General features: G+C 52.6%; 2 protein-coding genes across 7 annotated transcripts in view; both read right to left on the bottom strand.

The window, feature by feature from the left end:
* Espnl (espin like) overlaps positions 1-5,910 on the bottom strand; it is a 29,795-nt gene extending 23,885 nt beyond the window's left edge. Inside the window, exons 1-3 of the mRNA XM_047544961.1 lie at positions 4,835-5,910; positions 3,431-3,621; positions 975-1,161 (exon numbers count right to left, since the gene is read on the bottom strand). Coding sequence (XP_047400917.1) covers positions 975-1,161; positions 3,431-3,621; positions 4,835-5,128 — 672 coding nt within the window. The 5' untranslated portion in view covers positions 5,129-5,910. The remainder of the gene's footprint in view (positions 1-974; positions 1,162-3,430; positions 3,622-4,834) is intronic.
* Positions 5,911-6,105: 195 nt separating this feature from the next.
* Positions 6,106-27,365, bottom strand: part of Scly (selenocysteine lyase) — a 29,145-nt gene continuing 7,885 nt past the window's right edge. For 2 of the 6 annotated variants that reach the window (XM_047544966.1, XM_047544968.1), the window contains exons 5-13: positions 22,748-22,928; positions 17,926-18,053; positions 17,471-17,635; positions 16,509-16,615; positions 12,212-12,248; positions 10,128-10,211; positions 9,620-9,719; positions 8,379-8,454; positions 6,108-7,157 (exon numbers count right to left, since the gene is read on the bottom strand). In XM_047544966.1, coding sequence (XP_047400922.1) covers positions 7,004-7,157; positions 8,379-8,454; positions 9,620-9,719; positions 10,128-10,211; positions 12,212-12,248; positions 16,509-16,615; positions 17,471-17,635; positions 17,926-18,053; positions 22,748-22,928 — 1,032 coding nt within the window. In that variant the 3' untranslated portion in view covers positions 6,108-7,003. Of the gene's footprint in view, positions 7,158-8,378; positions 8,455-9,590; positions 9,720-10,127; positions 10,212-12,211; positions 12,249-16,508; positions 16,616-17,470; positions 17,636-17,925; positions 18,054-22,747; positions 22,929-27,365 lie in introns of all 6 variants that reach the window. The other 4 variants (XM_047544965.1, XM_047544964.1, XM_047544963.1 and 1 more) reach the window with 4 other exon arrangements.

The following is a 27,365-nucleotide window of genomic DNA, read 5'->3' as shown; positions in this document are numbered from 1 at the left end:
CCACAGTGAGGCACCAGGACTGCCTCGGGCTGCCGGGAAGACTGGGCCATCCTCCCTCCTTCCTGTTTGTCCACTGCTCAGCACCCATCTCCCAGCCCTGCTTGCCAGGCACAGGGGATGCAGCGGGTGGACAAAGGCCTGCCCTCCAGGGCTCCTGGGGTGAACCTCCAGTGGGCGGAAGGAGACACCCACCAAGGCAAAGACACAGATGTCGCAGGACCATTCTGAGGACTCGTGGCCCCCTCGTACCAAGCATGAGGGGCAGCCAGAGGAGGAGCCGCAGAGGTGAGGGCTGGGGGATGAGGAGGCGTGGGAGGTGTGGGAGGCGTGGGCGGGGGTCCTGCAGCAGGCTCAGCCAGAGTGGCCTCCTGGAATGCGGCAGGTCAGCTCGGGGGCCCATGCTTCCCCAGCACCCTTGGGAGGGAGCCCCAAATGCCTTTCCCAGTCCATCCCCAGATCCCCAGGTCCCCAGGCCAGGCTGTCCTGCTGCTGGGTGGGCTGTGCCCTCTCCAGGAAACTGCTTCGGGCCCTGCCCAGCCCAACCTCCTGCTCATCCTCAGCTCTGCCCCCGCTGCCACCTTGCCTGTGAGGCCCTCCCCTACTCTTAGACCCCATCAGGTCCCCATGGACCCTCAGAGGTCCCAGACACCCCTTGCCAGGCTGGTTTTCTGTTGTGGCTGCATGAAGTCCCCAGCCCATCCCTCTGTGCCACAGGTCAGGGCTCCCTTCTAGGAAGGGAAACGGGCCTAGGGCTCAGAGGCCATGGGCTTGAACTCAGGCCAAGGGGCCAGACCAGGCACTGTCTGTGGCACACCCAGGAGACCCCCAGGCTGGATCCGGGTCCCGAAGCCTCTGCAGTCAGCCACGGAGCCTGTGTGATGCCCTAAATGCCTTTGTGGTCCCAGTTCCCAGGGGAGCCCCCAGGCCCTGCCCACGGCCTTGGACGTCCTCCCCTCTGCCCTGTGCCCCCTTACCAGCCAGACAACCAGCGAGTAGTGGCCGCGGGCGGCAGCAGCATGTAGCGCACTCATGCCATCGAGGGCCCGCAGGTGCACGTCAGCTCCGCAGTCCTTCACCAGGAACTGGGCCAGGTGCAGGTGACCCTCCTGGCAGGCCAGGTAGAGTGGGGAGGCGCCGCTGCATGTCCTCTGGTTCACACTGCTGCAGGGGAGGGAGGTTCAGAGGGAGTGTGGCGGGGGTTGTGGGGCAGGGCCAGGAGAAGAGGAGGAGGGCCTAGGCCCCTGACCGCCTGTGTCCACTTCCTCTCCCGTCACCTGTAGGGTTGCAAGGTTGTGCTGTCCAAGATGGGGGGGACAGGCGCTGGCTCCTGGAAAGCAGCTGAGCCCATTCTCTCTGTGCTGGGGCTCCCCGCAGGGCTAGCACAGTGGGGCCTGAGGCTGGGCAGGCCTGAGGCCTGCTCTTCACTATGAGCTTCCATGGGCTACCACGGTAACCAAGGGCTACCATGAGTAGGAAAGGAGTCTTGGGGACGCAGGGTTGGCACCAACATTTGTCCCCAGTAAGGATGGACCAAGCGGCGTCTTAGAATTTGCCTAATCCCACTCTGCCCTTGAATTGCTGTGGGGCCAGGCAAGGTCCCCGAGGCCAGCTGCAGGGAGGGCCAGTCCCCTACCAAGGTCAACTGCAACCTCTGGTGATCTTCACCCCTGACCCCTGACCCTGGCCATTACACACTGAGTTCCCACATTCCTTCCAGCTGCTGCCCCAGGATTTTGGGGTCCTTCCCCCTGGCTGGGTTCCCCAGGTGGGTGGGCATACCTGTCCCCTCCCCTTCTTTCCTTGCCTTGGGGCAGGTTATAAAATCAGCCATCTTAGACTCGAGTGGTTCACAGTCTCAGGTGGATCCTGAATCCTCAGTTGGCCCCCAGCTGCCCCAAGGCTCTCTTTTGCCCTGTTTGTGCCGCGGCATCGCAGCGCTGCAGGTGTGGCAGCTGTGCTGAGCCTCAGAGGGCTGACTGCCCCAAGTACTATGCGTGCCAGGGTCACAGTAGTTGGCCGAGGGCAGGGGACTTGGGTGTGGGACTCCTGGTTCCTCTGCTCTCCCTGTGCTTTTGCCACCCAAGCCTGGGCTCTGTCCCAGGCCCTGCACAAAATGGATGAGTCTGAGCTACTTGGGATCCACTCCGGAGGGGCATCGCCCTGTGAGCGGCGGAGAGTCCAGTCGCGACCTTCAACCGGGAGTGAAGGGTGTGTGAAGAGCCCCAGGAGCTGACCTCCTTTCCAATAAGGTCCCTGCCAGGACCAACCTCTGCACCACTTGGCTCCTAGCAAGGTGCACCCAGGACCCTTGGCGCCGCCCTGGTCTGGGACCCACGTGTGCCTGCTTGGCCCACGCAGAGGCTCCTTGCCTGGACCGCAGAGCCCGAAGGTGACTTGGAGAGTGCTCCAAAGAGCTGTGTGTGCCCTGGTGCCCTCCTGGGGCAGGGTCTCCAGCCTGGGCTGACAAGCCCAGGAGCAAGCAGGTGGTGAAGCAAGAGGGTCTGGGGCCACTGGCGTGTGCACTCTGCCTGGGTCAGCAACTCTGCCCCTGTAGTCAGGGTCGGGTGGGAAACGGGGCCTGACAGGGTGCTCCCAGTTGTGCGTGCATTTGGTGATGTGTGTGTGCACACAGGTACGCATGTGTGTGTGCTAATGTGAAGTCACCTGGCTCCGTTTTGGAAACGGCTTTAAAAGCTGTGCGGGCGGAAGAGGCTCTGGCCAGCCAGGTCGGGCAGTGTGGGTGCTCTGGGAAGAGCCTGGAAGCAAATTCCAGACTCTGCCAAGTTGTGCACAATGGGACCAGGAACAGGAGCCCTATTCCTAACTGAGCTGTCATGGCTTGTCCCAGAACAAATGTGGGTGCCTGGGAAACCAGATGACCAAACAGAAAGCCCCCAGGTGCAGGGGAGCATGGACAGAGGCAGGCTCCTTGGGTGGGAGGGCAGGACACACTGGGTAACCTCTCTCCTGGGCCCGTTACCATGACAGCAGTGACCTTCTGTGCAGGGCAAGGATGAGGAAAGGGACTTGCAGCCACTCACTCAGCTGGCCTGTCACCATCATCTACTACCATTTGCTCACATTAACTAGTCACCAGTCCTGGTGGGTGGGCACAGGCCTCTGAGGTGACCGTGCTGGCCACCAGCAGGAGAGGGCCCTAGGGTCAGGCAAGGACAGTGTGGAGGCAAATTCAGGCCAACCTGCGGGACCCCAGCGCCCTTAGCCTCCCTTCATGCACCCACGAAGACGCCCAGCTGCTTAGGCCCAGCTGTCCCACAGCAGGCACTTGCGTTCTGCTCAGGCAAATTGGCTGTTCTCCCTGACCCCACAGAGCCCCAACCCGCTGTGCCGTGGGACAAAGTCCCTTTCTGGGCCCGGCTGAGCTCCCCTTGCACCCTGCTTCTGCTCGCCTCTGGTTCCAGGCTCTCACCTGCGGTGGACAGCCACTAGGAGCTTCAGGCAGGTCAGGTCCCCACTGATGGCAGCGTGGTGCAGTGGCAGTGCGCCCTCCAGTGTCTCCAGCGTGGCCTCATGGCCCTCTTGCAACAACCACTCCACCAGCGCTGGGTGTCCAAAGCGGGCAGCCAGGTGCAGCGGGGAGACGCCTGAGGCATCTTGGTCCTACTGAGGCAAAGGCAGGGAGCGAGCTGGTGGCAGGTCCCAACTGAACCCAGCTGCTCAAAGCTGGGCACAACAAGGACTCTGCCCTACCCAAGCCCTGGCACAAGACCTGCTTTCTCCTGCCTTCCTCCGTTCCCCTGCCGTGGTGGGTCTCCCTGCTGGGACTGAGGGGCATCCTGCTCCCAGAAGAGGCAGGGTTCAGAATCAAGTCCAGGTCTTGAGGGTCCACAGCCTGGGATCCTGCCCCACTTCCAGCCCTTACCTCTTCCTCCTGTCCAGCCCCCTGCTCAAGGTCAGAAAGCCACCTGTCTGCCCAGTGGTGCCTGCCTTGAGTGTACAGGACACCCATCTCTGGGCCTCTGCTCCTCCCTCCCTGCCCAAGGTGTAGGTCTCCAAGGCCAAGGAGCCTTTCCACCTCAGGTGTGGTGCATCCAGCAACCCTGGGCTTCCTGGGGGCCGTGAGCAGAAGTGAATCTGGAAACGGACACAGCTCCTGCCTGCTGCCTTGGGGTTATCAACTGATGAGAACATGTGCCAAGGCTGGAGCAGACTCAGGTACTTGGAGGAACCGAGCCATGCCCTCCTCTCCCAGCTCCAGGAGCCCCCACCCCACCCATCTCCCACCAGTGGGTGGGGGTGCTAAGGCTTGCTCCCGGGAGCCCAGGCCGCACTGGTGCACACTCCAAGGCCCTTCGTCTGCACAAAGGAGGGCAGGGCATGCAGGGAAGGGGTGGGGCCCTGGTGGAGGTGCCCTGGACAGGACAGTCCCCGAGTCTTGAGAGCCCTCTCCGCACCACCGCCAATCTAGACTGCCCTCATAGCCTGGGGATGGCGCCAGGGGCAGGAGCGCAGAGCCCAAGTTTCCACTGTGCCTCTTTATGGATCAATTTCTGGATCTTTGGGAAACAGCCCCAGCCACTCAGGCCTGATCAGACAGGGGGTCCTGCACACTGGAGAGCCCTCCCCTGCCAGGCCAAGTGCACCACACGTGGAAGGAGAGCCCTAGAGTTTCCTCTGCGCTGGCACAATTTAGGAGGTGGCCTTGTCTTCCAGGGTTTTCTGCTGTTTTGGGGGGATGGGCAGACAGATCCACCGATTGAGAAACGGCCCAGGGCCACGGAGTGGGGAACCAGGGCCTTCTGGGCTCTCCCTCTCGGGCCACCCAGCAAGGTTCATGGAGATGGGGCTGCCAGGCTGTCCCCTTCCCGCTCACCTGCAGCCCGCAGCCTCCCTCTCGGACCAGCCAGCACAGCTCGGCCAGGCTGCCTGTGGCGGCTGCATCGTGCACGGGTGTGGCACCATTGTGGGCCCGCTGGTTACTGGGCAGCTTGGCCTGCTGCACCAGGAACTTGACGCAGTCCAGATGGCCCGTTCGGGTGGCATGGTGCACCAGACCAGCCCCCAGAGCATCAGTGATGCCTGGGCCCAGGGCGCCAGTCTCCAGCAGCCGCTCCAAGGTGGCCACATCCCCGTCCTTGGCGGCCGCTATCGCCTGCTGCTCCGCCATCCTCTGGCCCTGGCTCTTGGTGGCAGCTCCTGAACAGGCCCAGCGGGGCTTCCTATTTCAGGCGTGGAGGAGGCTGCTGGCTCTGGTTACCCGATAAGCAGAGCACTGGGCAGATGGGAGGCGGCAGCGGGCTGGGGCAGGCCCTGGGGACCAGCCCTGCCCAAGCCACTCCTGCAGTCCCCAAGGGCCAGGTGCCTGGGGCTGTGGAGCGTGGAGGGCGCAGCATGGGAGAAGAGCTGCACACGTCAGGCCAGCAGGCAGGCACTGTCCAGCAGAAGGGGAAGTCTGGCCCAGGCCCAGAGGCTCTCCTGCCCAGCAGCCGGAACCTCCTCCTCCTGCCAGGACCTTCCTCTCACCTGCAGTGAGGCATGAGGAAGCTGCACAGGTTTCTCAGCTGGGACGAGTCTCAGCATCTAGAGGTGTTTCCAATTACAGACAACACGGGCTCCTCTGCCCTGCGAGGTCACCTGGGACCTGCAGATTCTCCTGGAAGGGGGATTCACCCATGGTGTCTGGGATAATTGGTGGCCTTGGGATTCTAAGTGTCTGTGCCATGCCATCACCCGAGCAGATCCTGCCCTTGGCCCTGATGCTCAGTGTCCAGGTGGTTGCAGGGTGGGAGGGTCTCCCAGCCCCTGTCCAGTCTCAGGGTGGCAGGCCCAATTGTGAGCACTTCTTTCCAGACTGTTCTCATCAAGGGTCTGGACACTCCATGGGTCTTTGTGGGGGGTGAGGACAGCAAGTTCTCTTCCTGGCAGGGCTGTCAGCAGGCACTGATTGGGGACCTACTCTCTAGAGCTCCTGGAGGGAGGATTCCAAGCTGCATTTCTTAGGCTAAACACAACTTTATGATGATAGGTTGGGATGATGTCCCTGCTGTTTGCTCAAATAGACACACCTTGGCCCTGGGCAGAGAGTAGGCAGAGGACCGGCCGCAGACATAGGAAGCCACAGATGTCCAGGAAGGCATGGAAACCTTTCATTAGTTCCTTTAATTTCTGATAATCCTTTCCTCAATACATCCTGTAGTTCTTGGGACCTTAAAGTCACATTAAAAATGTTACTCTCTGAAAATCATTCCTATGTAAATATTGGCATTTGGTGTGTGTGCTATACATTTTGTGAGGATAAAATAAACCTTTTGCAAACAGTAAGTGTGAAGATGAAGGTGGGGTCAGGGATGACCTGGGCTCCCCTCTGGGTGACTGGGAATTGCACACACTCTGGCTGCTCACAGCAGCGACGCTGGAGTTGAATCCCTGAGAAGAAAGCACAAGGGAAAAGTGGGCGTAATGGGACAGCTGGGCAGGGCAGTGGACAGTGCTCGTCGGCCAGGACGGTGGTCCCATGAGGACCAGGTGTCATCAGGAAGATGGTTGGGCCAGGGAGGCCGGAGAGGCTGCAGAGGAGGCCGCATCACACGGGTGCAGGTGCCATGGTCAAAGCAAAACTTCAGTTCCTACCTTTATGACAGCAGCCTACTGCAATGGGATTATCTTCCAGATAAATCCATCTTTTGGGAGGGGGTGCTCCTGATATGCCCAAGTGCCCAGAGGAGCGTGGAAGAATTTCCATTTCCACACGGCCTCTAGCAGCCGCTGTGGGACAGTCCTATGTGGGTACTGATGTCCGGGGCCCAGCAGGAGCTGGGCTGGGCAGGGTGTCTGTGCATCAGGCAGCCCCACGTCCAGGGGAGAAGGCACACAGACACCCCAGTGCCTGGACACTTCACGACAGCGAGGATCTAAGGAAGTAAGGGTGGCCCTGGTGCACCGAGAGGGACAGGTTGGGTGCGAGCACTCAGCGATGGGCTTCCTATGAGCAGAGTGACCAAGGTTCCATCCTGGCCACCGAGGGCAAGGGTGGCCCACGGCACTAGGCCTGGCCTTCCAGCTGGGCCACGGCCTGCTTCAGGTCCTGCACGACGAGGTCCACCTCGGCCCTGGTGGTGCTGCGGCCCACGCTGAGTCGGAGCGCGTTCCTGGCCACGTCGAAGGGGATGCCACAGCTCAGCAGCACTGGGGACGGCCTGGGGAGGAAACAGTGCCCGCGCCACTGAGGAAGGGCTCCTGCTCACGCTGCTCTGGGCACAGGGAAGAAACACTGCCCCTCTACTCCCAGCTGAGTCCCCAGGTCAGGGCTGTGTTGACCCCGTGCCTGCTGCCTGGCCTGGCTGTCCCCCCACACATCTCCCCTCAGCAGCGCCCCCTCCTGCCCCATGCCAGGGCTCTGCTGCCTCTCACGGAGGCTCTCTTCCTTGGGCAGCTGCGTCTAGCTCGGGTGAGCCCAGGGCTTCCATGTCCCTGAACAGTCTGAGGTCCCGCACTGACTGAGAATGCAAACAGCCTCATCCTGGGGCACATGGGCAGTGGTGCTGTGCTCTGCACACACTGGAGCTTGTCAGTGCTCCCACACGCAGTGCTATCGAGACCAGAGTGGCACTGAGGCTGCCCTTGTGGGTGCTGCACGCCACAACCAAAGTGCCCTAGTGACAAGGTCCTCACACGGGTGCAGGTCCAGGCAAGGGCTGCCTCCCCTACCCCAGCCTCTCTGCGCATCACACAGAGGACAGTGACGGGTCAAGAGTCTTGGTTTGCTTGCTGGGCCCAGACCCTGCCTTCTATCCGCCAAGGACAGCGCTAGCCCCAAGTTGCCTCTGCACATGATCTTGCAACAGTGTCCCCGTCCAGACCCTGGAAGCCCTGGTGGGTTGTGGGGACTCCCTGTCAGGTGAACTCTTTCCCCACCTCACCGCTTCCTCCTGGGCGATGCCCTCAATTCCTGTACCAGGGCATACCAGCAGAGGGGTGACCCTGTGTTCTTCTAGGACCCACTGGCTATTTGTTCCTCCTGAGTTTGTCCCCCACGTCTGGCCTCAGGTGTCTCGTTTGAGAAACAGGCTCCCACAGGTTCCCCATCCCAGGGCTGTGGAGAGCATTCAGAGCAATACTGCCTCAGTGCCTCACCGGGGCAGCCCTTGCGCCTGTCTTCATTTGCACCTCCCTGTTCTGCAGGCTCTGGACTGCTGCACCCAGATCCTGTTCTCCTCACCTCTTCTGCAGTGGGGCAGGGCTGCTTCTCCAGAAAGCACTGTCCCACTTGCTCTAGACCTGAATGGCCACCAGAGTCCAGGCCCCTTCGTGTAGCAAGCCAGGGGCGGGCCTTCTCCCTGCAGGTCTGCTGCTCAGGTGACCAGAGCCCGTGGTCCCCCACCTCCAGTTAAGCTCTGGATGTGGTTCAGAGTACTCACCGGTCCCCTTGGTCTGAGTGGCAGGAAGCACCCACGCTGGCCAGCAACATCCGGCACTGCGCAAGCACCACACGGCCTGCAAAGACAGCACAAGCCCTGAGCCCCCGGCCTAGGGCCACTCCTCCCGACTCGGGCCTGGGCCTGCTCTCTCTAGCCCACCAGACCTCCAGGGGTTGTGGGAGAATTCAGCAGCACCCAAGGAAAACACTCCGCTCTCCCCCAGCTGCAGAAGATGGCCCTGCCTTTGGAAATGGCATTCCAATCCATCGCCTCCATGACACCTAGGATTCCCACTGGCTGCCTAGCTTCATGGCTTGTCGCTGGGTTATTACATGTGTACCTGCTTTCTGGGCCGGAGCACCCAGGAGCCCCTTGATGAGGTGGCAGGTGCCCGCCTCTGCTTTGCAACACTGCGACTCAGGCCATGGGTGAGCACAGAGCTGCCCTGAGATGGCTGGGAACGGCTCTCCCCAGGATGTGTCAAGAGGGTGAACGGGCCTCCTGCTTCCTCGCCTAGGGGAATGCCACGTTCTCAGTCACGCAGCCTCTTTCCAGGGGTGTCTGCAAGTCCCACAGGGTAGCCAGGTTTCCCCGTGTGATCCAAGGGGGTCAGCCACTTCTAAGAAGTCCAGCTGAGGCTGCAGGTGACTCAAGTGTGCTCTCTGAGCACACCCCTCCCCCATGAAACATGGCAGGCCAGGTCCTGGACTGGGCCCTCATGGAATTAAGAGGCCAGGTTGTACCCACATCTGGGAGGTAGGGGACACTAACTGCTCCCTGGTAGGGGGAGAAGGTCGCAGGAACAAATTCCACAGATGGGCACTTTGCCCTCACTTAGCCAGCTATTAGAAATGACTGCCTCCATTTCCTCTTCTTCTCAAAATACTGTATAAAGTTGCTAACAACAGACAAGCTTTCTAAGCAATGGGTGACTTTATTTGCTCCCTAATGGCTAACGGATGATGTGAGAACTGAGAGGATCCACATTCAGTTTTCCTGAAATGTGCAAGGTCAGCAGGGAGGGTGCCCATGGTGGGAGCCTCAGGAAGCCACCAACCAGCTGACCCAGGCGACAGGTTGGCTCTCGTACCTGGCCCTGTGACGGTTACCCTGCAACCTGCTAACAGCATGAGCTGCGGTGCCCATGCACACGGCGAGGGGAGGCACTGGCTCAGACCCCCCCACAGCCCAGCATGCAGGAGGTGCACCCACCACAGAGGGCTGACGGGATGGGCAGTCACCTTGAAGCTGGTGTCCCTGGATGGAAAAGTTACAGGTGTTGGGAAGGCGCTCAACCCCTGGAAACCGGCTATTCAAGTGAATTCTCTTACCAAATTCAGCCTGAAAGAAAAATGAAATATTTGCTGATAGCGTAAAGATTCCTCCACCACCACCAATTCTGAACATGTAAATATTGACCTTGTCAATGAGCATCTACTTATGAGAGTTAGGTGGGCTGGGCTACGGCTCTGTGGAAGAGGACAGGGGAGGGAAAAACAGTGACAGACCACAGGAAGCAAAGGCAGAAATGGTCATCCTGAACACATGCACCTCGCATGACCCACTACACACCTCTGGTGCTTCTAAGTGCATCTGTGTAATGATGGTCTACACAGCCAGCGTCCCTCTTTGGGGACTTCTGGTTTGCGCTCACATTCTGCGGCTCATGACCTTATGGAGCTCCAGATCCCTCCTGCCCACTGTGCCTTCCTGAGGCAGGTGAGGCCTAGGCCCGGTGCCCCCACTCACCTGCAGCCTCTCCTCCAGGTAGTCGCGGACGTCTCTCATGTGGGCCTCGTAAGCTTCCCAGTTCTCGGTCACCAGCTCAGCAGCCTGGGGACACAGACAGGTGACACTGTGAAGCCAAGGAGAGAAGGAAGGCCCAGCCCGCCATGCTCCCTGCTGCAGGGCACAGATCGGCTGGCCACACTGGCGGCCTGAGAGCGGTGCTGCGCCTCCCGCTCCATGGAGACTTCCTGCCAGGCACTTCCTGCAGGCTCTGCAGGCTCCAGGTGGGACACCACCACGACCTCATGCAGGGTCCCAACCCCAAGGAATGCATATTCCAGAGGAAGGAAACAGAAGACCTGGGTGGAGGCAACCGGGAGGGCCACACAGGTCTGGGCTGACGGAGGGAGACAGCTGCGAGGGTAGCAGGGGCATGCTGGCCTTGGCCCACAGAGCAGCGTGCCCCTGGGACAGGAGGGCTGCTGTGGCAAAGGAGAAGGTGGCAGTGGACACAGGGACAGGCTTCCCAGGCCCTAAGAGCTGAATCCCATGAAGTGCCGTGGGCAAATGCCATTACATGGGAGGGGCGAGAGACCTGACTGACGCCTGAGTCTCTCCCGTGACGTGGTCTAGGGCTGGAGGCCACAGTTGGACCAGAAGGGGCACTGGGTGTTCTATTAGATGCAGGAGATGAGGACGGGACAGGCCCAAGGGTCTCCCAGGCTTCTGAAGCAAGGACCTGGATGGCAGGAGGTACCACAGGGTGAGAGGGGATAGGAGGGACCCAGGCAGATTTTGGACCCTAAGAAAACGTGCAGCAAGCAGCAGGGGACATGCGTGTCCCTGGAGAAAGGTGAGGATCTGCCCTGAGCTATGGTCACTGGGAGGATGAGGCCTACCCGGGCAGGTGTGGAGCAGACCCGACAGCAGATCACGCTGGCAGAGGAGGACAGGAGAGGGAAGGGACTCACTGGCAGCAGTGTCATGCTGCCAAGGGTCTGAGGTGGGGACACCCCTTTGGCTGGAACAACGCAGCAGAGACCACCAGTCCCTTCAGAAAGACACAGGGAAGAGGAGCAAGAAGCTGGCATGAGAAAGGAAAGCAGGTGAGGGTGGAGGCCGCTCCCAGGACTCCTCCAGCAGGGGCCGAGTGGAGGTTGGAGGGGTGCTGGGCAGGGGGCGTCCGGCCAGCAGAGAACAGATTGCATGGCGGGACCGGGCAGGGCGAGGACCCAGGGAAGGAGCACAGAGCTCCAGGGACATTGCAGACGCAACTCAGGGGTGAGGTCAGGCTGGGGTTACGCGAGCTGACGCTTTGCTTCAGGAGCTACCACTGCAACCCCAACCTTGCAGGTGGGACCCCAGGGCTTGGGGAGCTCTTGAGGGTGACCTGGGCACTCGGGAGCAAAGCCAGGCTGTGTACTGGGGACTACACGGCCAGCGGGCCTCGCTATGGTCACTGGAATCAATGAGCAGGCGCCAGGCTCCAGTGCGGGCTCCTCCTCCGAGGACAGCTGCCACAGCTCACAGCTCCGCGACTACCCTGAGCAGGACCTGGGTCAGGCTGGGGCTCCGGGGCGGAGCACTGGCCCGGTGTGGGTATGGCCCTGGATTCAACCTCCAGCACCCAGAACATCCTAACCGTTTTTAAGAAAGATGACTGCCAGGCATGGAGGTACACGCCTGCAATCCCAGTGACTCAGAGGCTGAGACAGGAGGAGCTCAAGGTCAAGGCCTGCATTAGCAATTTAGGGAGGCCCTAAGCAATTTAGGGAGACCCTGACTCAAAATTTAAAAAAAAAAGGGCTGGGGATATAGTTCAGTGGATAAGCCCCCCTGGGTTCAATCTCTTGTACAACGCCCCCCCCAAAACAAAACCGACCAAATCAAAACAAACGAACAAACAAAAAAACCCTAAGCAGGTGTAGCCCACCCTACGGATCTCTAAAGGCATAGTTCTCCAGGCTAAGGAATGAAATTCTAGGTTTTTCCTTATCAGTCCATTCACTGGGTGGTGAACATCAACCTCCCTGAAGCCCTGGGTTCCTAACACTGCCCAGGTGGTGGCACAGTGTGACACCTCTGACCAAGGCCACCAGGCTTACCTTGCCCAGTCCTGCGATCATGGGTGTGTTCTCCGTCCTATAGGAGATAAGATATCATGCAGAGTAAGTCAGCGTCCTGAAAGGAGTCCTTCCATGAACTTCATCATACTCAGGCAAAAGCAAAATGACCTTCCTAAGCATGGGCCACGTGGGTGCTCAGTGGCAGTAACAGGCCCCAGCACCCATGCCAAGTTTCCACTTATCATGGCCCACACGGACCACTATGGGCATACACAGTGGCTGTTCACAGTGACAATTCTTATCTGGGTCCTTTTTCCACCCAGAGGAGAGGCCCTGCTACTGCAGGGCCCAGTGCCCGCCTCTTTGGTCCCCATGTGCAACACAAGGAAGCTCGTTCTCAGCACTGCTTCGGTAACACAGCTGAGGACCTGCGCCAGAGCTCAGACATCAGTAGGGAGCCTGGCATGTGTGTGCACCTGCAGGAGGGCAGGGACCAAGGAGCAGCGACTCTCCAGCTCAGAACTCAGAACGCTACCCTGCCTGCAGGAAAAACAAGACAGAGAACTTTTCTTAATTTAAGCTTTGGCTGAAGAAAGTGTCCTTAAGCCTCTGTAGCTGGCTGCTGCTGGCTTCCCAGGTAACGTTCCCTGATGCTTAGCACCTGCAGTCTGGGTAGGTGCGTGGTGATGGCATCTCCCCGGTGGCCTTTTCATGTGCTTGTGCGCTTGCCGTGTGTTCCCTGTGGAAATGCCCCTATGTTTTCTGTCCATTTGTTCACTGCTTTTTGCTGTCGAACCTTGTGAGTTCTTTACGTATTCTAGATACTAGTGCATTATCAGTTCAGTCATTTGAAAATATTTTCTGCAAGAGCCTGACCCTTTGTCCTCTTCACAAAGAAAATTATGAAACTTATTCTCCCTAGTCCTTTTCTTTTCCTGAGGATACTTAGATTTTTATAAAGTAAAATTTATATGAATTTTCTCGTATGGGTACTTTTGGTGTCAAGCCCAAGAATCTTCTGCCTAGCCAAGATCCCAATTTTCTTTTTCTTTCTCTTAAGTTTTACATACATACATAGATTAATCTATTATGGCAATATGATATATGAATTATTATTTTTTCTTTTGCATGGTATTTGTGATTGAACCCAGGGCCTGATGCTTGCTAGGTGAGCACTCTACCACTGACCTACATCCCTAGTTTTTTGTTTTTTTTTTTTTTAAATTTTGAGTGACAGTCTAAGTTGCCCAGGCTGACCTCAAACTTGCCATTCTCCAACTATCTGAATGACCTATCTCACCGTGAGCGAGTCTCTTTGAGGGTGTGGTCTGTTCCGTCTATGCTGTCAAACTTTGCCTGTGCAGGGTTGTTCTCAGCATTTGCTTACTGTCCTGTTGAGGTCTCTGGGCCTATGGTGACAGCCCTATTCCATTCCCAATGTAGTGTCTTCTTTCTTTCTTTTGTCAGTCTTGCTAGAGGCTTGTCAATTTTTTTGCTTCATATTTTTCAAGAGCTGACTTTTTGTCACTGATCTGCTTTCCTGTCCTTGTCTTCAGTTGCACTGGTCCCTGCTCCTTGCTTCCTTCTGCCATTTGCTCTTCCTTTCCTGGCCTACTCAAGGTGGGAGTCTGTCGCCGAGGCTCTCCCTCTCGGGCGTGCTCTCCACGACTACACACTGACCTCTCAGCACTGGTCCAGCTGTGACCTGCTAGGTTTTGGGAGTACTGGGGACTGACCCCACGGGCACTAGACCACGGCGCCACAGTCCCAGGTCTTTTCACTTTTTTTTTAGTTGTCAATGAATCTTTTATTTTATTTATATGTGGTGCTGAGGATCAAACCCAGGGCCTCACACATGCCAGGCAAGTGCTCTACCACTGAGCCGCAATCCAGCCCTCTTTTCACTTTTAAGACAGAAACTTGATAAGTTGCTAACGGCCTTGCTGAATTGCTGAGCTTGCAATCCTCCTGCCTCAGCCTCCGGAGTTGCTAGTATTACCAGCATGCGCCATGGCCACCCAGCCCACAAGTCTTCTTACACTGTACTTTCACTTTCATCGAGTTCAATGTATTTAATTTTCTTGAGATTTCCTCTTTGACCCCAACGGATTATTCAGAAGTGTGTTCCTTCTTTCCAATTATCTGCATTTTCCTATTATCTGTTTTTTACTTCTAGTTTGAGTCTACTGTGGTCAGAGAACACACTGTGTGATTTCAGTTCCTTGCACTGAGCTCCGCTGAATGGCACAGCGTGTAATCTTATGACACACTCCAGGCACTTAAGAATATGCGATATGCTGCTGTTGGGTGGAGCATCCTGAACCTGCTGATTGGGCCCCAGGGCTGATGGTGTTGCTGAGCTCTTTTACATCCTTGCTCTTCTTCCCAGCTGACCCGTCCACTGTGGAGAGGGCAGATGTCTGCTTCTCTGCCCTGTCCTGTCAGTTTCTGTCTGGCACGTTCCACAGTGCGGTCACCCAGCCCCGTTCACAGCCGCGGGCTTCGTGGTGGAGGGACCCTTGCACTGCGCATTCTCCCTGTCTGAGCTTTCCCTTGGCTCGGGACCCACGTACCTGACTTTCTAAAGTGCTGCTGCTGTCCTCAGTCTGCGCCTAATGAGTCCTTCCCCACCGTTCCTTGGAGCCAGTCGCCCGCTCTGCTGCCTTCCACCGTCTGCGTTCAGTGTGGTCGTCGACCTGCCAGCTCGTTTTCATTCCCTTGTGCCTCTCCCCCTCTTCTGCTGTGTGGTGCGGGGGTCCCACACAGCCTCGCTCGTGCTGCCCCAGGACTCTACACCTCCGGCCTCATTCAAAATCCATTTCCCTTTCTGGGACCTTGACATGCGCTGGGGTTGGACCTCTAGTGTCCACCTCTGTACCTCCCAGCGGTGCCTCGGGGACTGCTGCTTTGTTTGGAAAGCTTCGGTCACAGGTGCTGCCCTCTCGCCAGTTCAGATGAAGCACGGACACGGCGCCTCCTTGGTGTCTCTTGGCCTTTGTCTTCAGAGGACTATCCTCAACATTTTCTGCATACACATTTACAACCACAGGAGATGTTATGAATCTGACTTAAGCCATCAAACACAACTGAGAAGAGTCCAGAGGAGAAGGAATACCCAGAGCTGCTGAAGACCTTCTTCCCCTGAGGGCGCCTCGGTTCCCCTTCACACCTGCAGGTGTCTTCACCGAGCCCGGGACTCTGGGTGGAGAGATTGGAGCACCTGAAAAATACTGTGCACTGCCTTCTGGCCTCCGTGGCTTCTGGGGAGAAATTCACTGCCGTTCAAACTGTTCTTTTGCTAACAGAAAGCTGTCCTTATTCTGACTGCTTTCAGACCTGCTGGTCCTTCCTCTTTGGAAGCTTAACCGGAGGTGGTGGTGTGCACTTCCCTGGGCTCCTCCCACCTGCTTTCCCGCTGAGTCTGTGCCGTCTGTGTCTTCTGTAAGACTGGCCCTCATGCACTTTGCTGCCGTGAGCTGGGGAAGCAGGCTTACCTGTGATGCTTGGCTGGAGTGGAGCAGGCACTGTTTCAATTTTCTCTTCTTTCTAGAAAGCAGACTTGGCCAGGGCACGTTTTGTATGTCATCACTGCTGTTTCCAGGCTGCTAGGCTTTTCAGCTCTAAGTGTGGGGTACGTGAGGCCAAAAGAGAACCCAGGGAACCCATCACGTCATCCTTGTTTCTCCCTCTTGTCATGAAGCTTCTAACGGAGTGTGGTGCTGGCACCCATGGATTCCTGGTGTACAACGTCACTACACACGATCAGACACTGGAGCCATCTTCCAGGAAACTTCCAGGACCTCTTCGTGGCCTCCTAGTCCCCACAGTGAAGAGAGGAGCTGCACATCTCACCCCCAAAGGGCCCAGCAGGGGCTCCTCAGTGTCTGGGTCAAGACAACAAGGGGAACTGGATGCTCTGAGTGCTGCGAGAAAGGAGCTGGACCTTGTGGTGAGTGCCTGCGATGCCAGCAGCTTGGGAAGCTGAAGCAGGAGGAGCTCAAGTTCAAGACTAGTCTCAGCAACTTAGCAAGTCCCTATCTTAAAAAATAAAAAATAAAAAGAACTAGGGATGTAGCTCTGGAGTAGAGCACCCAGAGTTCAAACCCTAGTACCAAAAAATTAAAAAAGGACAGAAAGGAGAGACTTCCTTCACGTGCTTGAACCACCCCCAAGCAGTCCTGAGTGTCAGCCAATCACTACTGCCCATTCTGATCCAGGAGTGACATGGACAGTGCTACTGCAGAGCTTCCAAGAGACAGAGAAGCATCAAAATGCCACTTCTCTACAGGCAACAGGACAGGCGACACTCAGAGACTTGGTCAGCTTTCTACCTTACCCTGGCCTGAAATTCCGCTCCTGTCCACCTCCAAACAGCATAGGGTACAGCGGGGTAACTTTACCGAGCCCTCGTACGTAAAGTGCACCAATCCTGGGGCCGTAGAACTGGAAGGAAAAGGCAGTCTTTCATTCAATGTGAACTTCTGAGGACAGGCTCGGAGGCATGAGAGTGGCACTCTGCCACGCACTGTCCTGGTGCTTCTTGGTGACCCCTCAGCGGTGCTACCACCACTTCTGACCTGCCCTTGGGTACAGGGCAGAGCCCAGGCCTGAAAGGCAGGGTGGACCTTCCTGTACATCACACCAGAGCCTGTAAAAGGAGACTAGCGACTGGAACTAGAGGTTGCCTCGGCTTTTCCCCATATGATCCTGTCTCCAGCTGAGAGGTGCAGAGTTGGCTGCGTGCACGCTTCCTTGCGAGGAGCTGGAGACTGCGCTTCGGAACACACAGGGTTCCGGCTCTCACCAGCCACTGGAAGGACAAGCCCATGCCCCAGGCCTTCACTGTGAGCTCCTCCCCACACTCCACCTCAAAGACAAGAATGCCGAGACTGCACCTACACGTGCAGAAGCCACGATTTAACCAAGTTAGAGAAAGCTATAGGGTCTTGGGCCCCACATCCGAGCTGAGGAGGCCTACATGAGGGCTGGTGAGGTTCCTGTACCTGCTACTCCTGCAGAGAACACCGACCACCTGCTAAAGCGGCCCCCCCCCCTTCCCCAGGGCCTCGCCGCCCTGGCCCTACTCCCATGGGCTGGGATACATGTCATTCTTTCATGGCACTTGTCAAATGGCATCTGAGCTGCAGATGGCACTCCCTTCCTAAACCCCTGAGGACAGAGACAAGGGTTGCTCACCACAGCGAGTGAACATCCCACAGTGCCTGGGCCTGCTGCACGGTGGGCCTATGAGTCCACAGGGAACCTCCCCCAGGAGAGCGAGCGGCCCCACAGCTATACCTTGTGCCCCACAATCGTCAGGAAGTCCACACCGAGGTCCTCGACGTCCACGCGTCTTTTCCCCAGTGCCTGTGCGGCATCCGTGTGCACCAGAACGCGAGGCAGGCCAGAAGCTGCCCGCCTCTGGTTCAGGGCTCTGATGCGCTGGCTGATTTCAGGCACAGGCTGTGGTGGGAAGCAGACAGCTGAGTATGTGGCTTTGGGACATGAAGACCAAATGAAAGAAGTGAGTTGAGGAGGACGAATGGTTGTGAAATTAAAGAACAGAAAGAAAGATCGGGCCCAGGTGAGACACCTGAAAGCACCATTGTTCCCGGCACCTCCCTCCCCCTGGAACTTTCTTTCTTTCTTTCTTTTTTTTTTTGGCAGTGCTGGGGATTGAATCCAGGGCACAGGCAAGTACTCTACCAAATGAACTATAGCCCCAGACCTGGAACTTTCTTAGAAAGGCTCACCATGACAACGCCGGTCTCATTGTTGGCCAGCATGATGGTCACAAGGCAGGTGGTTGGGCGGACAGCTGCCAGAATGTCGTCAATCTCTGCCTGCCCGTTCACCCTGGACACTGGGACGAAGGTGACCTCTGAAGTACAGAGCACATATACCAAGGTTAACCACCACCAAGATGACACGATCTCCACAGTTACAAAAGCGACCTACTGTCCAAGTCTAGACAGTTGCAAGGAAGGAATAAGAGCCCTGCTGGCCACGGGGAAGCTTGGGTCTAGGGCGCTCTAGCAACAGAAGCTTGGCTGGTCGGAAACCACGAGAAGGGTGGTGGCTCCATGGTGGCTACGAGCTAAGCCTTAGGCCAATCAGACACCCTGACAGACCAGGACACACATCTAAGGGCCCAGCGACAACACAAACTTCAAAGACTTTGAAGATACAAAACTGCAGCCGGGTACAGGGGTGCACACCTGTAACCCCACGACTTTGGGGGCTGAGGCAGAAGATCACAAGTTTGAGATCAGTCTCAGCGATAGAACTTTTGGTGAGACCCTGTCTCAAACTAAAAAATGAATAGGGTTGGGGATGTGGCTCTGTGATGACGTGCTGGGTTCAATTCCTAGTACCCAAAACCAACCAACAGCAAAGAGGCCCAAATTAACTGGATTAGACTCTGAGGCAAGTTACATCCCAGGACTCTGTCAACACAGCAAACAGCCTACAGCCAGTGCAGTCTAACAGCTGGGCGTAACCAGCAGGAAGACAGTGGGGCAGAGCAAGAGCAAGTGGGGACAGGGTGGTGGGCAGAGCCGTGCTCACCCCATGCCACCGCAGGATGGTCTTGCCTCGGCCCGAGGCTGGGCCCTGAGGTGTGAAGCCAGGAGCTGCAGAGTGCTGGGGGCGAGGACTTGGCAGGCAGCTCGGCTGAGCCAACATCAGAAGCAGCAGCAGGGAGGACAAGGGGAGTGAGTGTCTGGAGCCGTCCTGACGTGACCTATGGCACACGGTTTCCAATAAGCCACAAGGTGCCACAGAAACAGCAGATGTGAGAATGCAGGCAAGAGAAAGGGAAGAAACAGCCCTGAAGAATGAGAACAGGTGACGCGATGTCTTAACAGAGAAGGTCGGTAAAAGACCAGGACCAAGAAAAAAGAACACAGTGGGAATTCTGGAGTTGAGAAGTGCAATAACGGATATGAAGAATGCATCAGAGGGATTCCAGGCAGATTTCATGAAAATGGCAGAGATTAACCAGGGAACTTGAAGGCAGGTTGATAGAGACCATACAATCAAACACCAGAAAACAAGGAAGAAAAGAGTGAATACAACCACAGAAAAACGTGGAACACAGACTGCCGTGTTAGTCAACTTTTCATCACCAAGACCAAACACCTGACAAGAGCAACTAGAGGAGGAAAAGCTTATTTTAGGCCCACGATTTCAGAGACCTCAGTCTAGAGTTGATGGACTACTGCTCTGGGCCAGGGGTCAGGCAGAACATCATGGTGAAAGGGCGTGGTAAGGGCAGCTGTCAGCTCATGGCGGCCAGGAAGCAGAGGTGGGGGCGGCCAAGGATCCCCAAAGGCAAACCCCCAGTAACCAGCTTTCTCCAGTCATGCCCCATCTGCCTATAGTTACTACCCAGCAGTCCATTCAAATTATTAACCCATCAAATAGATTAATCCACCGATGAGGATCAGTTCCCATCACTGTCTAAAAGTCCCACCTCTGAACCTTCCTGCGCTGGATGGAGATCATGCTTTCAAAACATGAACTTTAAAATTATGGCATTTGTAGGTAAATGGATGAAATTGGAGAATATCATGCTAAGTGAGATAAGCCAATCTCAAAAAACTAAAGGACGAATGATCTCGCTGATAAGCGGATGAGGACATATAATGGGGGGTGGGAGGGGTTAGTGTTAGGGTTAGGGTTAGGTTTAGGGTTAGGGATAAGGAGGGTGGTAAGAATGGAGGAAGGAAAGACTATATAGAGGGAAAAGAGGGGTGAGAGGGGTGGGAGGGGTGGGGGGAAGGGGAAAAAATAACAGAATGAATCAAACAACATTGCCCTATGTAAATTTATGATTACACAAATGGTATGCCTTGACTCCATGTACAAATAGAGAAACAACATGTATCCCATTTGTTTACAATAATAAAAATAAATTAATTTTAAAAAATGAGCTTTTGCCAGGCCTAGTGGCACACCCCTACAATCCCAGTGACTTGGGAGGCTGAGGTAGGAGGATCACAAGTTCAAAGAGCCTCAGCAACTCAGCAAGACCCTAAGCAACTTAGCAAGACCCTGTCTCAAAAAATAAAAAGGGCTAGGGATATGACTCAGTGGTTAAGCGCCTTTGGGTTCAATCCCCAGTACCAAAACAATAAGAAAAAAAAGAGTTTTTTTGGGGATATTTCTAGATCCAAACCATCACACTACCATACACATAAAATAGGATGTGCCAGTAGAAGAGTGAGAGAGGCAGAAGACTATTTGGGGAAACGAGGGTTGAAGACTTCCCAAGTATGACAGAAAACATCTACGTGACAAGTCAACCAGTTCCAAGGAGAATAAACCAAAGACACCGATTCCAGGCATACCACTGTAAAAATGTGGAGAAACAAAGAACCATTCTGACTTGCTACAAGTGAACCTCAATAAGGTCGACTGTGGACTTCGCATCAGAAACATGACACTCAAGAACTGAGAGAAAAAAACCAGCCAGCCAAAAGCATACATCCACTCTCTTCCAAACCTGAGGGCACAAGAAAAACATTCTCAGAAAAACAAGAGTCCATTACCAGTAGCCTGCCTCTCAAGAAACAAAGGGAAGCGTCCAGGCTGAACACAGCTGACCAGATGGCAATTGGAATCCATGAACAAAAGCAATAGGACCGGCCAAAGTAGTTATTTAATTATAAAAGACTCCAGAACTGTGAGAAATAAATTTCTTTTCTATATATTAAAATATATATATATATATATATATATATATATATATATATATATATGTAAAAGACAGCAAAATTGCATTTTTTTGGGTACTGGGGATTGAACCCAGGGGCACTTAACCACTGAGTCACATCTCCAGCCCTTTTTTATTTTTTACTCTGAGACAGGGTCTCATTAAGTTGCTTAGGGCCTCACTAAGTAGATGAGGCTGGCTTTGAACTCCAAGATCCTCCTGCCTCATGAGCTGCTGAGATTACAGGTGTGTGCCACTATGCCCAGCCCTTTCTTCTCTTAACTGACTTTCCAAAAAAAAAAAAAAAAACCTGTATAAAACAAAAGATCTAGTTAAAAACATCACAAGGAAAGAAAACTACAGACCAATACTTAAAAATACTGATAAAGAAAAATCCTTTACAAAATATCTGGAGCTCTTCTAAGTTAAATTTAGAAATAAGAAAAGGGTTCCATACATGACCAATTGTGATTCATCCCAGGAATCCAAGACTGTTCTAACACCCAAAGATTAACCAATGTGATACACCATTATCAATAGAGTGATAGACAAGCCCACATGGTCATCTCCATAAGTGCAGGGAAAGCATTTAATAAAATCTAACACTCTTCATGATAAAAGTACCCAACAAACCAAGAGCAGAAGGGAACTTCCTCAGTCTCATGAAGGGCATTTGTGAAAACCCACAGTTAATATCATGCTTAATAATGAAAGAATGAATGGTTCCTCTAAGTTCAGAAGCAAGATAAGGATACCTACTCTCACTACTCCTACTCAATGTAGAACTAGAAGCTCCAGCCTGGGCAATTAGGCAAGAAAACAAAACTAAAGGAATACAAACTGGAAAATAGGAAGTAAAACTATATTTGCAGTTGACATGATTTTATACATAGAAAATTCTAAGGAAAATACTAAAATGCTATTAGAAACAAGTTCGGCAAGGTTGTAATACACAAGATTAATAAATATCAACTGTATCTATATATATACTAGCAATGAACAATCCAAAAATGAAATAAGAAAATTCCAGCTATTCAGGGGGCTAAGGCAAGAGGATTTCAAGTTTGAGGTCAGCCTGGAAACTTAGCAAGACCCTGTCTTAAAATAATAAGAATAAAAGAAGGGACTGGAAATATAGCTCAGCTTGCCTAGCATGCACAAGGCTAGGTGTTCAATCTCCAGTGCTGGGAGAAAAAAAGAGTAAAATACTTCAGGATAAATGTAATGAAATCCAAAATTTAATTCTGGAAACTACAAAAATGTTGGAAAAGATTAAAGTAAATGGAAAGGCATCCCATGTTCATGGACTGAGAGTTAATATTGTTAAGATGGCAATACTGACCAAAATGATCTACAGATTATAGATTCAATGCAATTCCTATCAATCTTCTACCTAATTTTAATTTTTTCCCTAGAAACTAACATATTGATCCTTAAATTCTTTGGAAATTTGTGGGATCTAGAATAACCAAAACAATCTTGAGAAAGAACAAATTTGGAAGAACTGTACTACCTGATTTAAAAACTTACTACAAAGCCACAGTAATCAAAACAGCTTGGTACCAATATAAGAACAGAAATATAGATAAATAGAATTGAGATTACAGAAATAAATCTTCACACAAATGGTCAGCTGATTTTTTGATACAGGTGTTAAGACCATTCATGGGGAAAGAAGAGTTTTTGAATAAATGTGCTGGGACATCTAGATATCCATATGCAAAGGAACAAATGTGGACTCCCACCCAACACAAAATTAACTTAACTTCAAATAAGAAAGGCCATCTGCGCCTTGCCTATGGCCCTGTCCCACCCCACCAGCGCAGCAGGATGGCCCACGCTGCCTTGAGTTCACCTACCAGCCACTTGTTCTTCCACCAGGTGCTCCAGGGGCAGGCGGATGGAGTCGTGCTCCACTGTGCAGGTGATAAAATGGGGCCTGGCCCCTTCCTCAGGGCTGTGCTGCTCAACCACGTCCCCCCGTGAGGTCTGGTTTTCATGGAAGTACTTCACCATGGAATGGATGACTAAATTATTTGACTGCAGAGATACAGCAGAAAAACCACATAACATCGCAGTCCTCAGGGAAGAATGAAGGTAACAATCTCTCTCGCTTGCTATTGTTTTTGTGTCTCACATTTAAAAAGAAAAATACAGCCTTGAACAACTACAACAACCTCCTGAGCTGTAGCTTTTGTAAGATTTGCAGGTTTTAGACTTTGAAAAATTTGAGAATTCATTTGTAGTCAGATATGTTTGTTTTGTTGTTAAGTGACATTACAAATTTTGTCTTCTTTTTTTTGGGAAGCAGGGATTGAACCCAGAGGTGCTTAACCACTGAGCCACATCCCTGGTCCCTTTTTATATTTTATTTAGAGATAGGGTCTCACTGAGTTGCTTTAGGGCCTCACTAAGTTGCTAAGGTTGGCTTTGAACTTAACAATCTTCCCACCTCAGTCTCTCAAGCTGCTGGGATTACAGATGTGCGCCACCATGCCCAGCTTTAATTTTGTAATTTTATAAAGTTGTCAGAAGAGCTGCCCGAGGAGCCTTTGCTGGTGAAATCTGAGCAGCACAGGTTCCATGCAGGGCTGCTGGCTTTGCTATCAAACAAGCCCAGCAACACAGCGACTCTGCTTCTTGGACTTTCTTCTACAGCTACCTACACTTGCACAGAAGCAAAGTGATGTATGTAAAAATTATAAAGTAGCACTGTGACAGCAAAACCTTGGAAAGCCTTACATGTCTACCTCTAAGGGGACCTGTTCAATAAACCACACAACATGCACTCGGTGGAACAGGAAGCAGATGTAAAAACACCAGAAAAGCTCTCTGTGCTATTGCTGAAAGTTCTCAAATACACTTGGTAATAAAAATGGTGGATGGCATTATATACAGAGTCCTGTGATTGGTAGAAAAAGGTGGAAATACCCATTTGCAAAAAAAAAAAAAAAAAATTGTATGATGGTAGGGGGGAATTTATTTTTTTTAATTTTTAAATTATTCTTGTTAAATATAGCAGAAAAGGTACTCTTCACCCCCACCAAAAAGTGTGAGAAATATAAAAGCACAGTTTAATGAAAATATCTGAGTATTCAGAGGGGGCCCCGCCCACACCCAGAAGCCCTCCCTGCAGGTCACCCTGCTCTTCCTCATCCTTTACTTCCTGAGAGAGCACCTGAAACGGGGTTGCTCGGCCTCTTTTGCCCTTCATAGTAATGGAACTGAAGTTTCTAATCCATTAAAGATTCAATCTATTCAAATTCCAGAAAAGAAATCCCACATCAGAAACCTGTTAGCCGCTGCACTTCCCAGAGTCCCTCGCATTTCGCAGGCAGTGCCCTGAAGACTCTCAAGGCAGTGCCCGCTGCAGCTTCACAGTGACGCCTGGGGAGAGCTGCGCTGCCTGCAGCGTTCCACTCGAAGAGAGGCCTCGGCTTACACAAAGGTGAGGCACGGGTGGCTCCGCAGAGTCCAGGCCACCCCTGTACAGATGCTCTGGGTCCAGGAAGAAGGGTCTTCAAGTCTCCATGTGGCTGCACTGGCCCTGCAATCCCACATAAGGCGGTCCCTGAAGACCACGGGGGCCAGAGGTCACGGAGGATGATGCAAATGACAGCGATGTCTTGAGCTCTCCACGGAGCCGCATTTCCATCCGTGTCAGGGGACTGAGACCAGGCCTGGGACTCCACCTTGGCCAGGCACACTCCTGCCACCCCCCAAGAAAGCTGGCTGTGGCAACACTAAGAGCTGTTCAAACAGCTGGTCACATCAAAAAGGGCACAAGTGATGTGGTCACATCACTCTAGATGGAGACCCGGTGCCCCCTGGGCAGCTGAGGCCCAGGTGACTCCTCCTGGCCAGAGGCTGAGTACAGTGCCCACACCAGGTGGCAACCTCAGATGTCCTTTACTCCCTGAGGCCCAGCTCTACAGAAGACACTCATTTGACTTCGCCCATGCGGTCACACATAGCTGTACGCTGCCACCCCTGCTTGACTGGGTCACTTGGTGGACACTCTAATTCGGAAGGAGTTTCTGGCTATCATGAACAACATTGCTACAGTCAGTGTCCTCTGTGTCTCATGCCCTGGCACTGCCTTGTTCTCCACGGGGCAGCTTCTGCATGGACTCTGGCTGGGAGGACACTCACACCGTTCCTCACAGGTGAGATCATTGCTCACAGTGGTCCTCGGTCTACACTCCTGCAGCTGTGTCCCTTGTCAACACTTGGCATCACTGGACTCCTGATGGCTGGGCAGAGGCTCTGTTGTCCTATACTCTTGCTGAGGTCACCCTCAAGGCCAGGGACTGCTCCGTGTGTGGACGTCACCATGGTCCCCAAGGGAATATGTATTGAAGTTTCTTGCCCATCTTCCAGCTGGACTCTGGCCGAGAGTGAGGTCCTGCTTTTGTGGATGCTAGCCAGTCCTTCGCCAGCTCAGTCACGGCTCTTTCCCCAGCTGTCTAGCTGTCTTTTAGCTTTCTGCATAGTGTCCTTTGATGAACTAAAGTTTATTTTGCTGTTTCTGTGATAGAATTGGTAAACATTTTCCTTTAGGTCAACACTTTCTGTATTTTACTTGAGAAATTCGTCACAAACATACTAACTTATCACCTAAAAGCCTTATAAATCTTCACAACTGGGTACTTGTTCCACCTAGAGTTATTTTTCCTACATGTTTTGAAGCAGAAGTCCAGTGGCCTTTCCTCTGTTTTGCCCAGCAATGTTTACTGAAGAGATCCTCTTCCTTGCCTGAGCTTTTCCTTGTCAGGCAAACCTGATGATCTTACTATCTATTGTAAAACTCAAGAGTGAGAGGACATCCCTGTCTTGTTCACGTTTTTAAAGGGAATGGTTTCAGTTTTTCTCCGTTAAGAATGATATTGGCCATGGGCTTAGCATAAATAGCCTTTACAATGTTCAGGTATGTTCCTACTATCCCTATTTTTTCTAGTGTATTGAGCATGAAGGGGTGTTGTATTTTGTCGAATGCTTTTTCTGCGTCAATTGAAATAACCATATGATTCTTATCCTTAAGTCTACTGACATGATGGATTACGTTTATTGATTTACGAATGTTGAACCATCCTTGCATTCCAGGGATGAACCCCACTTGATCATGGTGCACAATTTTCTTAATGTTTTTGGATACAGTTTGCCAATAAAATAAAATAATAATAAAATAAAAGCAAGAATCAATAACTGGGATAGATTCAAACTAAATAGCTTTCTCTCAGCAAAGGAAACTATCAGCAATGCGAAGAGAGAGCCTACAGAGTGGGAGAATATTTTTGCCACTCATACTTCAGATAGAGCACTAATTTCCAGAATATATAAAGAACTCAAAAAACTCTACACCAAGAATACAAATAACCCAATCAACAAATGGGCTAAGGATATGAACAGACACTTCACAGAAGAAGATCTACAAGCAATCAACAAACATATGAAAAAATGTTCACCATCTTTAGTAATAAGAGAAATGCAAATCAAAACTACACTAAGATTCCATCTCACCCCAATTAGAATGGCGATCATCAAGAATACAAGCAACAATAGGTGTTGGAGAGGATGTGGGGAAAAGGTACACTCATACATTGCTGGTGGGACTGCAAATTAGTGCAGTCACTTTGGAAAGCAGTGTGGAGATTCCTTAGAAAACTTGGAATGGACCTACCATTTGACCCAGCTATCCCACTCCTCGGCCTATACCCAAAGGACTTAAAATCAGCATACTACAGAGATACAGCCACATCAATGTTCATAGCTGCTCAATTCACAATAGCCAGACTATGGAACCAACCTAGATGCCCTTCAATTGATGAAGGGATAAAGAAACTGTGATTGATATATATATATATATATATATATATATATATATACACATACACACACACAATGGAATATTACTCAGCCATAAAGAATAATAAAATTATGGCATTTGCAGGCAAATGGATGAAATTGGAGAGAATATCATGTTAAGTGAGATAAACCAATCTCAAAAATCCAAAGGCAAATGATCTCACTGATAAGCGGATGATCACACGTAATGGGGGGTGGGAGGGGGGCAAGAATGGAGGAAGGAGGGACTGTATAGAGGAAAAAGAGAGGTAGGAGGGCTGGGGGGGAAGGAAAAAAATAACAGAATGAATCAAACATCATTACTCTATGTAAATGTATGAATATGCAAATGGTATGCTGTTACTCCATGTACAAACAGAGAAACAACATGTATCTCATTTGTTTACAATAAAAAGAAAAAAAAATCAGAAATAGGCATAATTTCTCAGTTGATTTTTTCTTTGTATGTTGGAATAGCCAGATGGGTTTTGTTTAGTTTGCTGACGTAATGGATTACACTGATTGGTTTTTGAATGTTAAACCAGTCTTGTTTATCTGGAATAAATTCCACTTGGTGGGAATACAAAAAAAAAAAAAAAAAAAAAAAAAAAAAAAAAAAAGAGTGAGAGGGAA

This window comes from Sciurus carolinensis, chromosome 3, assembly GCF_902686445.1.
Source record: "Sciurus carolinensis chromosome 3, mSciCar1.2, whole genome shotgun sequence".
Classification (NCBI taxonomy): Eukaryota; Metazoa; Chordata; class Mammalia; order Rodentia; family Sciuridae; genus Sciurus; species Sciurus carolinensis.
This window is presented reverse-complemented; position numbering and strand designations above follow the sequence as displayed.